The 15,584-nt window shown below is 40.8% G+C and overlaps 1 protein-coding gene across 7 annotated transcripts in view; it reads right to left on the minus strand.

The window, feature by feature from the left end:
- The window catches only part of ZNF143 (zinc finger protein 143), a 54,374-nt gene extending 39,009 nt beyond the window's left edge, over positions 1-15,365 (minus strand). For 3 of the 7 annotated variants that reach the window (XM_089915176.1, XM_022563180.2, XM_022563179.2), the window contains exons 1-2: positions 15,274-15,365; positions 89-203 (exon numbers count right to left, since the gene is read on the minus strand). In XM_089915176.1, the coding sequence (XP_089771302.1) occupies positions 89-203; positions 15,274-15,315 (157 nt within the window). In that variant the 5' untranslated portion in view covers positions 15,316-15,365. Of the gene's footprint in view, positions 1-88; positions 12,611-15,269 lie in introns of those variants that run through there. The other 4 variants (XM_089915179.1, XM_022563181.3, XM_089915178.1 and 1 more) reach the window with 4 other exon arrangements.
- Positions 15,366-15,584: the final 219 nt, after the last annotated feature.

Genomic DNA, 15,584 nt, shown 5'->3' on the forward strand with positions numbered 1-15,584 from the left:
AACAAAGTAAACAGTATTGTAAGTTTTCATTCTCCCTTAAGATAAATATTTCCAAACCCACATGATCCCTTCAAATAAGATTGCTCACCTGCCACAGTTACTGCCTCTGTCAGGCACAAGGTAACATGCTGAGCCTCCATTCCTCCTCCAGGAAACTCTGTCATTCCCTGAGAATCTCGATTTATCTGGGCTAACAACATTTTCTACCTTGAAAAAAATGTAGGCATTGAGAACAAAGAACGATGTATATGAAATAAAATCTACAAACAATATTTATGAACCATAAAAAATTGCTACGGAAGTGAACAGAGTTTGAAATAAGCTGAAATTTCACTTAATATGCAGGGTAAAAGTATTTGCCCAAAGTCCAGAGCATGCTTTTAATAATTCATCAGTAAACTACTGAGCACACCCAAGTCTTGCCCATCAGTTCTGTACCATGTCTGAAATTCCCATAATTTGTGTTCTTTGGGTTTAACATGGTTGAAGATTCCCACTTAGAATCCATGAATGGATTGAGTTAATCCTGTTGACTCAATCTTCAGAAATCTATGCTGAACCTGGCCACTTCTCACAAGCTTCGCCATTACCTCCCTGATCCAAGCCACTACCATCTCTCACCCTGAGATGTTACTGCAATAGCATCCTAACTGGTCTCCTTGCTTCTACTGTGACTTCCCTCATCTCCTCTCAACACAACAGTCAGATTGTCCTTTTGAATGAAAAAGTTAGATCACATCTCTCTTCTGCTCAAAACCCTTTGATGATTTCTCATCAGAGTAAAGCCAAAAGTCCTTACACTAGCCTATGAGGCCAATGATCTTGCCCCCATTTCTACTACTCTCCGTCTCATTCGTTCCATTTCAGCCACACTGGTGCCCTTGCTTTCCCTCAAACATACTGGATGTTCTGCTGCCTCAGGACCTTTACATTTGATGTTCCTTCTGCTTGAAACATTCTTCCTGGTATCTTCATTATTACGCCCTCATCTTCTTCCAGTCTTTGTTCAATGGCACCTCAACGAGAGCTTCCTTATTCACCTCATTGCAAACTGTACCTCCAACCCCACAATGATGATATACTCCAGCCCTCTTCCCTCCTTTATATTTTGGCATAGTACTAATAAATTGACATATTACATGTATTTACTTGTTTTTTTTCTTATCTATTTCTCCCTCAAATAGAATGGACAGGTGTTTTTATGTTTGCTCATTGCTGACTAAAGTGCCTAAAAAGTACTTGGCACACAACAGACACACAACTGGTGCAGAATAAATGGATGAATGGCTCTTTTACCAATCATCACCACAACCCCCTTCCTCCCTTTTCCTATCTCCGGGTCCCATTACCTCTGTAGGCCTTGAGTTGTCTCAAACATGAGTTGGGATAATTTAGCTGCCTTGAGCCAGGGAACTGGATACCAGAGCATCTCTTGAGGACCTTTCCAGGTCTAAAGATCTGATTTCAGTGTCAATATTTAAAAGAGCAATATGCAGATAGTAGTAATAATTTGCAATTATATTTATGTTAGGACTACTTGAAGATTTTTGTTTTATAAACACTATAAACTACACCCTCTTTGGATTAAAGCCAGGGACTATGGTTTAGACGCTGAAAGGTATCAGTGCTGTGATAAAAGTCAATCACGGGCTGACTTTTCAGGGATTCCTGAAATATTTCTAATCTATAACTGTTCATAAAGCAGACTGAAACTTCAATACTTCCTTGCTACATCTAAGGGCTAACAGAGAAGCCTCAAAGTAAAACTGGTACTCTGCTGTTAAGTCCCCTGATGAGTACAGGATTGGGACAGGCTAATTTTCAGAACAAGTACTGTCACTATATAACAGAAATAAGACAAGGAAATGGAAGGGAAAACACCTATAAAAATGTAGAAAGCACTCTATGATTTTTACAGCATTCGTCTAGAAGACGAATTTTGAAAAAGGCAGATTACAAGTTAATTTGGGTCATGATGTTAAGAAATGCCTATGGTTTGACCATAATTCAAGCATCTGTCCTTTTCATTGAATTATCTATAAATCTCCAAATAACTACATCAACAGGTAACTGATATATCTGCAATAAATAAAAGTTATTTCTTGTCTGAAAGCTGGTCAAGTGTTAACTTTCTTTAGGAAGGCTTCAGGACCTATAGTATCTATCCTAAGGGAAAAAAATCTACACTAACTGAAACATCTTGAAGAGACAGCTGATTCCTGGACACAAACTGCTGGCAAATACATGGGGTGGTGAAGGAATCAGAAGAGATCATATGGGCACTACAATTACCAGAGATAATAAGTGATGGCAAGTACACAGCCCATCTTATTCTCAAAAAGGCTCTGTGATACAATTAATGCCCTTTGTTAGAAAATGATCAACTGGGGAAAATATGATAATGAATAGATGAAATAAATAAGCTAGAGATCAAACACTCTATAGTTGCCCATACCATATCCACCATCATGTCTTGATTATTTCTGACACCAACATTTTCAGGTTGTGTGAAAATAAGTATGTAAGATACACATGACACCTTTGGAAAGGGCCACCTTGCAAAAGGTAGTCAGCTTCCTGTGCTTTAATAATGAATCATGGGCCAAAATCAGACACAGAGGAGGCTGTCATGGGGGCGCAACAGGAATCTCAAATGAATACATCTGTGTAATAAATAAAGTTCCTGCCTTTCTGGAAGATAATGATGGATATTAGCATAAGAGAATAAACACACTTATGAAATGTAGCAAATGTTATATCCAGAATATATAAAGAAATTCTACAACACAACATCAAAAAACTAATAACCCAATTAAAAATTGGACAAAGGACTTGAATAGAAATTTCTCCAAGGAAGATAAACAAATGCCAAACAAACATATGAAAATATGCTCAATATAACTAACTGTCAAGGAAATGCAAATCAAAACCATAATGAGATATCACCTCACACCTGTTAGAATGCCCACTATTGGGACTTCCCTGGCTAAGTGGTTAAGACTCTGCACTTCTACTGCAGGGGGCCCAGGTTTGATCCCTGGTCCGGGAACTAAGATCCTGCAAGCTGCGTGGCACGGCCAAATAAATAAATAAAAATAAAACAAAAACAGTATGGAGATTCCTCAAAAAATTACAAATAGAATTACCATATGATCCAGCAATTCCACTTCTGGGTACATATCCAAAAGGATTAAAAACAGAATCTCAAAGAAAGATTTGCACACCTCTTCACTGCAGCATTATTCACAATAGCCAAGAGGTGGAAGCAACCTAAATGTCCATCAACGGATGAATGGATAAATAAAATGCAATTTATATATACAGAATGGAATATTAGTCTTAAAAAAGAAGGAAATACTGTCATATGTTACAACATGGATGAACCCTGAGGACATTATTCTAAGTGAAATAAGCCAGTCAAAAAAAGACAAATACTGCATGATTCCACTTATATGAGCTATCTAAAGTAGTCAAACTCTTAGAATTAGAAAGTAGAATGGTAGTTACAAGTACTAGGGGAGTTGTTTGATGATTATAGTTTCAGTTTTGCAAGATGAAAAAGTTCTAGAGATCTATCACACAACAATGTCCATATAGTTAACACTACTGTACCCTACACTTAAAAATGGTTATGACTGTAAATTTTATGTTGTGGGTCTTTAACCATAATTTTTAGAAAAAGGTCTGAACACATATGGAAAAATGTTAGGATCTGTTAAAAACCAAGTGGATACATAAGCTTTTATTCAATTACTTATACAGGTACTCCTCCTTATATTTGATAGATTTCATAATTTTAAAAGTGAAAAATATCCAAAATTATTGGCAGGAAGAAAAAAATGTCTGAAAATTGATGGTTAAAATTAGTAACTAAATACTAGCTGACTTCATCCCTTAAAAAAAAGAATCAGTGTTTCCTCAGTGGTATGAATCTACATCAGACGAATATTTTAAAATGTGAAGCCCTTAGATATTTCAAGTTTGGTCTAATTTGTTAGATACAATTATTACCACAAATTATTATGAAAATATAAATCTAATGGTCCAGGTATAAAGAACTCCAACTACAAGTAACCTTTATTGTGGTAAGAAATGATACAAAAAGAAATCTAGATTAACAAATCTTAGAGGTCTTTTTGCATGAAGCCACAGAAGCCAGGCCTTCAGAAATTGTCAACCTCAGATCCTAACCTCAGGCTGGTTTCACCTCAACACTTAACAGAGAAGCTATGCCATTCTATTACCTGGTCTCAATTCCAAATTTTCGTCATAAATTTACTACTATACAAAGTGTTTCTCCATTTAAGCATGGTCATTTGTGCTGCATTTTATGACATCTCCTAACCTGGAATGAGGAAGTTCCTTGGTACAGCAACATAAAAATAGCAGGCTAGGGGCTTCCCTGGTGGCGCAGTGATTGAGAGTCCGCCTGCCGATGCTGGGGACATGGATTCGTGCCCAGGTCCGGGAAGATCCCACATGCTGCGGGGCGCCTAGGCCTGTGAGCCATGGCCGCTGAGTCTGCACATCCGGAGCCTGTGCTCCGCAATGGGAGAGGCCACATCAGTGAGAGGCCCGCGTACCGCCAAAAAAAAAAAAAGCAGGCTATCCTGTACCTTTGCAGTATGCTGATCCAGTAACACTGCTTTGATTAACATTTGTGGAAAACTATCTTTAAATCCCTTCTATTTTATTTAAATACACCCAGGGAATAAGCATGTTCCACTGATGAAATGTAATTCAGTTAAGTACAGAGTAGTTAGAATGTGCTGGTGAATGATGTAGAGTTTTCATAGGCTCTACAGAATGCTAAAGGGTAAAACTGAGGGATAGAGTTTATACTACCTATTTTAAAGAAGTAGAATATTCTATCAGATGGGTGAAATGTTGGAAATTGAAGGCTTTCAAACTTTTTGCCAAGTTCCAGGACCATTCAGAAATAGAATATTTGAAACTGACTGGCAGGTAGTTGAGATGAGGCCTAGGAGACCTGAAACTAAAATACCTGTGAGAAAAAGAGGTGAGGAGAGACAAGAATTGAGAAATGGACACCTAGGTCTAGTCATCAGGAATGTCAATTTTGGTGATGGTTTGTTCTTAACTGAACCACTGATGTGAAAAAGAACCAAAAAAAATCTCTCTCAAACCTCAACAGTGTAGCATTAAAAACAGAGCTTGAGGGCTTCCCTGGTGGCACAGTGGTTGAGAGTCCGCCTGCCAATGCAGGGGACACGGGTTCATGCCCCAGTCCGGGAAGATCCCACATGCCGCGGAGCGGCTGGGTCCGTGAGCCACGCTGAGCCTGCGCGTCCGGAGCCTGTGCTCCGTGGCAGGAGAGGCCACAACGGTGAGAGGCTCGCATACCGCAAAACAAAAAACAAAAAACAAAAAACAGGGTGTGATAAGGGCACACCTGCATAGCTCAGTTTGCTAAGCATGCCCTGGCTTGCTTTCACTGAGACTAGGGAGTCTGAGGAAGCATCAGGAGAAAGAGAAAGGTTCTGATATATTCAAACTCAACTTCTGACACTGTTCTATTAAAAAAAGCATAAAGTCGTTTCAAAATGTTGATGCCACAAAAAAAAAAAACTATGATGCTAGATTGTACTTTATTTCCCTCAAGATAAACACTGTGTATGTTAATATTTTATTACCCAAATTGCTCATCTTGTCATAGGTAAGGGAAGCAAAGCATTGTGAGACAATTTTGAAAATGAGAGACGGCACTCCTGAAACACAACACTATAACAAAATAGATCCTTTGTCCAAAAAAGTATATTGAATAGGACACTAAACATGGATAGTTAAAACATATACCTCTAGTCAGAAAAAACTGTTTGTATAGGTCATATTTACGAAGCATTTTTCAGATCTAATAACTTATTTGATGGAATAGTCCTGAAGGGCCATAAAAGTTCTTGGGCTCTTCCAACCTCTTCTGAACCCCCAAAGCAGTCCAGCAAACTTACATGTCTTTATTTCTTCATGGTGACTATTTAAAATATTTTCCATTTACCTCAAACCTTCTACCCCACTCCCTCTCCTGCTATCCTCCCACCCCGTCTCCTTCACCACTTCATTTTCAGCAAATTAATCAGCTCCCAACTTCACGGAAAATATAGAAGTCACCAGAGGAATTCTCTGCCAACAAACCTCACTTCACTGCATTTCCACACATTTCTTCCTTCTCTCCTACAATATTACCTTCCTACAAGGTAAGACTAATCCTTCCAACCTGTCCTCTGCATTTCCTCTGTCTTTCCTCCTTAGGGATCTCAGGGATCTCTCCTGTAAAAAATTTCCCTCTCTCTCCCAGCTCTTTCCCATCAATAACTTAAAAAAACACAAAAACAGGGACTTCCCTGGTGGTCCAGTGGTTAAGACTCCATGCTCCCGATGCAAGGGGTCAGGGAACTAGATCCCTCATGTTGCAACTAAGAGCCCACGTGCTGCAACTAAAAGATCCTGCATGCCGCAATGAAGATCCCTCACATGGCAACTAAGACCCCGTGCAGCCAAATAAAAATAATAAATATTTTAAAAAACAAAATCTTGCCTCTGACTCAGCTACTAGTCTCTCTTTCCCTCCTTATCACAGCTAGATTTCTCTAACAGTTGTTACTAAGACTATTTCCTGATTTCCCACTGCTATCCATCTGGTTTCTGTCCCTAAGTACTGAAACTGCTTTGGCTGGTCACTAATCTCCACTTTAACATGAAGTTCGATGGCCATTCCTATGAATGAGAGATGAAAATATTCATCCACAAAAAGACTTACACAAGAATGTCCATAGCAACTTTATCCATAATAGTTCCAAACTGGAATGAACTCAAATGTCCATCATAAAACAGATTAAAAAGCTGTGATAGGGGCTTCCCTGGTGGTGCAGTGGTTGAGAATCCGCCTGCCAATGCAGGGGACGTGGGATCGAGCCCTGGCCTGGGAAGATCCCACATGCCGCGGAGCGCCACAACTACTGAAACCCGTTCATCCTAGAGCCTTCGCGCTACAACTATTGAAGCACACACACTCTAGGGCCCGCGTGCTGCAACTACTGAGTCCACCTGCTACAACTAGTGAAGCCCGCGCACCAAGAGCCGGTACTCCGCAACAAGAGAAGCCACTGCAATGAGAAGCCCGCTCACCGCAATGAAGAGTAGCCCCCGCTCGCCACAACTACAGAAAGACCTCACTCAGCAACGAAGACCCAACGCAGCTAAAGAAAAAAAAAATGTGATGGATACTTTTCTGTCTTATATTGGGTTTGATATCATTGACCTTTATCTCCTTCTTAGAACATTCTCTTACCTTGGCTTCTGTGACTTCCACACGCTCCTGGTTTTTTCCAACTTCCTAGCTAATCCTTTTCCGTTTCTCCTATGGGTTCCTAAATATTGAGAACGCACAAGTTTCCATCCTAGTTTGTTTTTTCATTTTATGCACTTTTCCTCTTGGAATATCATATCCATTCCGTTGGCTTCAAAGATCTCTGGAATTTATAAGCTCTTTAAAATCTCTCTAGTCCTTTCTCTTAAGGGCTCCTGATCTATATATCTAGCTGCTTACTGGCCTTGGTGACCTTCATGGTCCACAGTCACCTCCATCTCAAAACAGTTTGCCACAAAATTCTACTTTAGTATTTTCTCCCTCAGTGATAAACGCAGTCACCTACCCAGTAGTCAAATCCCCCTTACTCTCCAACCGATCACTGAGAACTATCACTCTACCTCCTAAATATCTGTCAAATCCATTTGCTTCTCTTATTAGGTTGTCTTAATTCAGGGTACCATCACCGCTTGGGTTACTACATCGGCCTCCTAAAATCCACTCCTACCCTCCTCCAATCTAATCTCCATAGCACAGTCCAAGTGCTTTCAAATCCAATCAGAGCATTTCTCTGTCTCAAAACCTTCAAAACTTTCCCATTTCCCCATATAGTCCAAATATCATGATCTGGATTCTACTAACTTCTCCAATAAGACGGACAATCATCCTGCGTTGCCCAAGACTGAGAAGCTTCCCGGGTCATGGGACTCTCAGTCCTTTTTTTTTTTTTTTTTTGGTGGTGGGGGGACACTTTCTTTTAAAACTGGGATAGTCTTGGGCAAATCAAGACAAGTTGGTCACTCTATCTTCCAGTCTTGTTCTAGCACAACCTCACATTCTACACTCCAGCAATACTGTTTAAAATTCTAGTAGTTAATAATACTGGTATCATTTAATAATAATATTAATTAAAATGTTAATAATACTAATAAATAAAAATGATTATAATGATAACTAACCCTTCCAAAATACTATATGCCAGGCATTACTACTAATTCATTTAATCCTTCTAGCAATCCTATGAATTAAGTACCATTTTATCACAATTTTGCAGACCAAGAAAGTGAAGCTCACAAAGGTTAAATGATGTCCTTAACTTCACAACCTAAGTGGCAAAGTCAACCTTCTAACCATCTGGCTCAACAACTTTTACATGAGCTGCTGGATTATTTGCCACTCCCAGAACAGCCCAAGGTGTCTCCTGCATCTGGGCTCTGAACACTGCTATTCATACCCTCTAGCATACTCTTCCTCCTCTCTTTACTTGGCTAAATTCTTCAGATTCCACCAGAAAGTTTTATCTGGACTCCCCAAATTGGGTCAGAATGCTTTAGATATATTTCCCAAGATACTCTGTCCATACTCTTATAATAACACTTAGCACAGTATACTTTAATTACCTGTTTTTCTCCAGACTGGAAGCAGTATATTTACAGTAACCAGCTACTAAAACATATCTAAGGAGGATTCCCCTATAGATAGATTGGAAAGTATGGGTTATACTTAGGAAGGAATGCTTATGAGCGGTAGTATAACACTATACTTAAGAATAAGGACTCTGGAGCAAAACAGCCTGCTTCAAAATCTCATTTTACCACATATTATCTATGTGACCTTGGGCAAGTTACTTAACCATGCTGTGCCACAGCTTCCCTATCTGTAAAAGGAGGGTACTTCACAGAGGGTATTGTGAGGTATCTGTGTTAAATACAAAGCACTTGTAACAGCACATGGCATTATATATATGTTTGCTATTAATGCTTATCAGTAGTTTAAAGCTAAATGAGAAGAGACTGTACAGCTCTATCTCTTGTCTTATTCACTATTTTCTCCTACTACTGTAAAAGGGTATTGCCAGAGGAGAAAGAAGACAAAAAAAAAGTTTCAGAGATGTGTTATTCAAGAGGAACTTTCCTCTTGTTCATGCTTTTCCTTTTTGAAAATATCTTTACTGAGATGTAATTCACATATCATAAAATGTACCCATTTAAGGTGTACAATTCAATGACTTTAGTATATTCAGAGTTGTACAAACATCACCACAACCTGAATTCACAATATTTTTATCACCCTTCAAAAGAAAACCCTACCTCCCCCTTTCCAAAGCCCTAGGCAACCACTAATCTACTTTCTATTTCTATAGATTTGCTTATTCTGGACACTTCATGTAAATGGAATCATAGTATGTGGTCTTTTGTGACTGCCTTCTTTCACTTATACATAATGTTTTCAAGGTTTCTCCATAAAAGAATAAAAACTAAAAACTAAAAAAAAAATTTTAATCCATAAAAATAATGAATCACTATGTTGTACACCTTAAAAGAATAATAATGTAAATCAACTATACTTCAATTTTAAAAAGGTAAAAAAAAAAAAATCTCCTTTTCCTTCTGAAAGTCTTTTTCCCCTAAAAAGGAAGAAAAAAAATAATTTCTAAAGGTGATTTTAGGGACTTCCCTGGTGGCGCAGTGGTTAAGAATCTGCCTGCCAATGCAGGGGACATGGGTTCGAGCCCTGGTCCAGGAAGATCCCACATGCCGCGGAGCAACTAAGCCCACGTGCCACAACTAAGCCCTCGTGCCACAACTACTGAAGGGCGCATGCCTAGAGCCCATGCTCTGAAACAAGAGAAGCTACCACAATGAGAAACCCGCGTACCACAACGAAGAGTAGCCCCGGCTCACCACAACTAGAGAAAGCCGGCACGCAACAACAAAGACCCAACACAGCCAAAACTAAACAAATAAATTTATGTTTAAAATAAGATAAAATAAAGGTGATTTTAAGTAATTGACTTTTTAAAAAATTTTTATTTATTTTTGGCCATGCTGCCACATGTGGGATCTTAGCTCCCTGACCAGGGATCGAACCCGTGCCCCCTGCAGTAGAAGCTCAGAGTCCTAGCCACTTCACCACCAGGGAATTCCCTGAATAATTGACTTTTAATAACAGACATTTATCTCCTAGTATATTTTCCTTAAATATTATCTTCTCAACAATAAGCATGTCCACTTATAAAAAGCTCCCCAGTTGAATCTAACATGCACTCCTCATTTAAAAACACAGATCTATAATCCATCAACTAAAAACATTTACATACATTCCTAGGTCTCAAATCAAACTGCCCCATCCAAAAGTCTGCCAGTGATTCTTTTTCCTCTCAGCACTTCTGTTTGAAAGGACAAATGCCAGAGGGAAGGGAAGACACTAACCAATAGGTAGGTGGGGAGGTCTCCTAGGAATGTACCACGTTGTCATTCTTTCTTTTTTTTTAATTTTTATTTATTTTTAGCTTTGTTGGGTCTTCTTTGCTGCACGCAGGCTTTCTCTAGTTGGGGCAAGCGGGGGCTACTCTTCACCGCAGTGCGCATACTTCTCATTGCGGTGGCTTCTCTTGTTGCGGAGCATGGGCTCTAGGTGTGCAAGCCTCAGTAGTTGTGGCACATGGGCTCAGCAGTTGTGGCTCACAGGCTCTAGAGCATAAGCTCAGCAGTTTTGGCACATGGGCCTAGTTGCTCCGCGGCATGTGGGATTTTCCCAGACCAGGGCTCGAACCCATGTCCCCTGCATTGGCAGGCGGATTCCTAACCACTGTGCCACCAGGGAAGTCCCTGTCATTCATTTTATATCAAAATACATCTTGTTTTCTGTCTGAATTAAACACAACACATTCCATATACACCATTAAGGTTTGCCAATTCATCTTTCCACTCTAATCAATTTGCCATATGGACTTGGCTATTTCCACCAAACCCAGACAACAGATTAAAATGATCAAAAGTCATCCTTGACTAAACCCTCATTCTTTTTTTTGCAGTACGCGGGCCTCTCACTGTTGTGGCCTCTCCCGTTGCGGAGCACAGGCTCCAGATGTGCAGGCCTGCGGCCATTGCTCACAGGCCTAGCCTCTCCATGGCATGTGGGATCTTCCCGGACCGGGGCACGAACCCGTGTCCCCTGCATGAGCAGGCGGACGCTCAACCACTGTGCCACCAGAGAAGCCCACCCTCATTCTTAAATTCACAACAGGGCAATTGTCAACTCCATGATTTTTTTTTTTAATGGAACCATATATATGGGAACTTGGTATGACAGAGAGCATTTCATCTTTTTAATTTTTTTTGGCCACACTGCCCAGCTTGTGGGATCTTAGTTCCCGGACTGGGGACTGAACCCAGACCCTCAGCAATGAGAGTGTGGAGTCTTACCCACTGGACCACCAGGGCATTCCCTTCAACTCCATGATTTTTATCCTTCAAAACCTTTCTTTTCCAACTCCTCACATATTAATAACTACTGCAATAACTTCTTTACTGCTTTCTTTACTCCAGTCTCTCATCCTTCCATTCCAATAACACTGCCAACTATCTTATTTTGTCTTGTACAACAGTAGAATTTTCATTGCATACAATATTGTAAGAAAAATTTGTTAATAAGATTATTTCCCACTAGCTTAATAAATCAAATCTTTTCGTTTCCTGGTTTTCTTCTTTAACTCTTGCTATCCACACACATAAGTTTTTACAGCATTACCTCCCAGAAATGGGACTAGGAGATGAAGGTGGACTGGGGACGGGCCTTTTAATTTCTACCGTATACATTCCATAAGTTAAAAAGAAATTTACCATGTATTATTTTCATGGTTTTAAAACTAGTTACTTTAAAAAAAAAAGTTACTATAAACAGAAGCATTAATAAAGTAAGGAGCACCTAACTCTGCCTCAGGTATGCAAAGATGATTACATGTGAATATGGGCATAAGAAAGATAAGTAAACATTTCCTAGGGGTAGGAAGAGTAGAGAAGGCAGTCCAGACACAGGGAACAGCCTTTGTCACTGTCCAGTCTAAATCCATCTTTAAAACAAAATCACTTTGATTTTGACAGTATGGTAAAGTTTAAAACACTGTCTCAGGGACTTCCCTGGTGGCGCAGGGTTGGGAGTCCGCCTGCCAATGCAGGGGACACGGGTTCAAGCCCTGGTCTGGGAAGATCCCACATGCTGCGGAGCAACCAAGGCCGTGCGCTGCAACTACTGAGCCTTCACTCTAGAACCCAAGAACCACAACTACTGAAGCTCACGCGCCTAGAGCCTATGCTCCGCAACAAGAGAAGCCACCGAACTGAGAAGCCCACGCACCACAATGAAGAGTAGCCCCCACTTGCTGCAACTAGAGAAAGCCCGCGGAAGCAACAAAGACCCAATGCAGCCAAAAATAAATAAATTAAAAAACAAAAAACACTGTCTCACAAAAGCCATCCCTTAAAATGCAAATTAAGCAAAGAGCAATGACTCAAGCAACCCAACTCTTTAAAAAATCACTACGTCCTGGGCTTCCCTGGTGGCGCAGTGGTTGAGAGTCCGCCTGCCAATGCAAGGGACACGGGTTCGTGCCCCAGTCCGGGAAGATACCACATGCCGCAGAGCGGCTAGGCCCGTGAGCCAGCCACTGAGCCTGCGCGTCCGGAGCCTGTGCTCCGCAACGGGAGAGGCCACAACAGTGAGAGGCCCGCATACCGCAAAAAAAAAAAAAAAAAAAAAAATCACTATGTCCTGAAATAAAGCCAGGAGCAAAAAGACTCAGAACTGGGTAAAACCTCAGATTAAAAACCAAAAACAAAAACTAGATAAAAACTTCAAAATTAAGTAATGATGAGAACATCAGGACTCAGAAAGTTCTCCTCCCATGATCATAAACTGTACCTACATTATAAATATTTAATAACAGCTAAAGTAATAGTAGAGGCACAATTCCCCAAAACAGCTAGGTCATCTTTCCATGAGGAATATGATAAATCCTTACTTCACAGCAATATCTCAACCTGCAGCAAAAGGCAATGGACATTTTGCAAATCATATATCTGATAAAGGACCTTTATATAAGAAACTCTTAGAACTCAATAACAGATAAACAATCCAATTTTAAAATGGGGGAAAGACCCAAATAGACATTTCCAAAAAGAAAATATACAAATGGCCAATAAGCACATGAAAAAATGCTCAGCACAATTAGCCATTGGAAAATGCAAATCAAAATCACAAGAGATACCACTTCATACCCACTAGGATGGCTACCATCAAAAAGACTGATAACAACAAGTGTTGGCAAGGATATGGAAAATGGGAGCTCTCATACACTGCTGGTAGGAATGTAAAATGGTACACGCACTTTGGAAAAGTTTGCCACTTCCTCAAAAGATTGAACACAGAGTTACCGTATGACCAAATGACCAAGAAATTCTACTCCTAGGTATATATATACACACAAGAGAAATAAAAACAAATGTCCACACAAAAACTTGTTCCGTAACTGTTCATGGCAGCATTATGCATCATAGACAAAAAAGTGGAAGCAACCTAAATGTCCATCAACAGATGAATGCATAAATAAAAGGTGTTACGTTCATACAGCAAAATATTTGGCAATAAAAAGAAATGAAGTACTCATATATGCTATAACATGCATGAACCTTGCAAATATCATGCTAAATAAAAGAAGCCAGTCACAGAAGTCCACATACTGTGTGATTCCATTTTTATGAAATGTTGGGAATAGACAAATCTGTAGATTAGTGGTTGGGGAAGAAGGAGTGTTATGGGGAAATGGGGAGTAACTTAAGTGGGTACAGAGTTTCTTGGGGGGTGATGAACATGTTTTAAAATTTTGGTGATGGTGGCACAACTCTGTGAATACGTTAAACCTACCTAATTATTATAATACTTTAAATGGGTGAATTGTAAAGGTATATAAATTATATCAATAAAGCCATTATTTTTTAAAAATAAAAGACAGCTATGGAAAAAATAGGCACTCAAGTATTTGTACACTACATAATTTCCAAAGTAATCAAAATACACCTGGATAAATTAGTTACCTGTCTTACCTGAGCTTTTTGTATGATCTCACTACCTATTCTCTTACTAAACACTCAACAATGAATTGAAACTAAGCACTTAGCAAGAGAATATATTAAATACTGCACAGATTTTTGTCAACTACAGCAAAACACAAGTATCTTCTAGTAAGGTTCGGGACAAAGCCGACCACAACTTCGAACCTACAATTTTTCACATCCCCACTAGGTTATACCAGCTGATTAAACACTTCCAAAGGCTTAAACTGATCTTAAACAAATAATCAGTTTAGCAATTGTATTCTTATCTACTTTTTATTTAACTTCCTTAATGCGTAAACTTAAATGTTAAAAAAAGCAAAAGGGGAGAGAAGAAAAATTGATTTACGTTCCACAATAAAATGTTACAAAGCAACCAAAGCATTCGTATACTCTTTGGCCAAAACCGAGAAAAAAGGAGAATGATAAAAATGACAATTTCTAATATTCGCTGTTAGGCCTCAATGACCATAAAAATTTTTTTTTTTTTTTTTAGTGAGGGAAACAAGAAATCTGTGCACGATCAGAGTGGGAGGAAATTCTGGGTGCGATCTACAGGCGGGATGCCGACCGGGCCCTCAGCCAGTTCTGCCGCCGGCGCCCCAGCTAGGGCCTGGTGCCGACCGGGGTCCAGCGTCTCAGCCGGAGGAGCTTCGCCTCGGCGGCGCCAGGGGACTCGCTCCGCGCGGAGGTCAAGCCGAGAAGCGCCGCCGGGCTCCCAAGGGCTCCGCCCTCCCCTCCTTCACTCCCTCCCCTCGGCAGTCCCCTGAGGGGAACAGGCGGGGCGCAGTGCGCAGAGACAAGGGCGGGGGGGGGGGTGCGTCCTCAGTGAGAAAAGCTCCGCCGCCCGAGTGGCGGCCGCGGGTTATTAATAAACTCCGCTTCTGCCCAGGCGTCTCTACCGCGGCCGGCCGTAGGATCTGCAAGGCCTGCGGCTGAGGCTGAGGAGCCAGAGTCCGAGCCCGGGCCCTACCGGGCCCGCGCCGCCACGCTGAGGGCGGCGGCCGGGCGGAGAATAATGCACACTGGGTAAAAACACATTTATATACGAACCTCCGAGAAAATTTTCCAACAATTCCTTCGTCCGACCACCATGCACCAGGACAGGAAACAGCCGCCCGGCCCCTCAGCCCCGCAACCAGCATAGTGGGTCTGAAGCCCGCCCCCAGCCTCCATTGGGCTTTCATTACGTCACTCACTGGACGCTTCCTGCTTGCCATTGGCTCAAATTTAGGCGACGCGAAAGGAGACCGCCTTATCCACGCCCCTTTTCCTGACGTCAGCCTCGCCTGGCCTTACAGCCAGCGCCTGAGTGGCTTACCCAAAGTGCGGAACAAAGTTTTCTGCTTCTGACTGGTTGGCAG

Source organism: Delphinapterus leucas, chromosome 7 (genome assembly GCF_059928025.1).
Source record: "Delphinapterus leucas isolate spDelLeu-1000000601 "Yukka" chromosome 7, BTC_Dleu_Yukka2, whole genome shotgun sequence".
Lineage (NCBI taxonomy): Eukaryota > Metazoa > Chordata > Mammalia > Artiodactyla > Monodontidae > Delphinapterus > Delphinapterus leucas.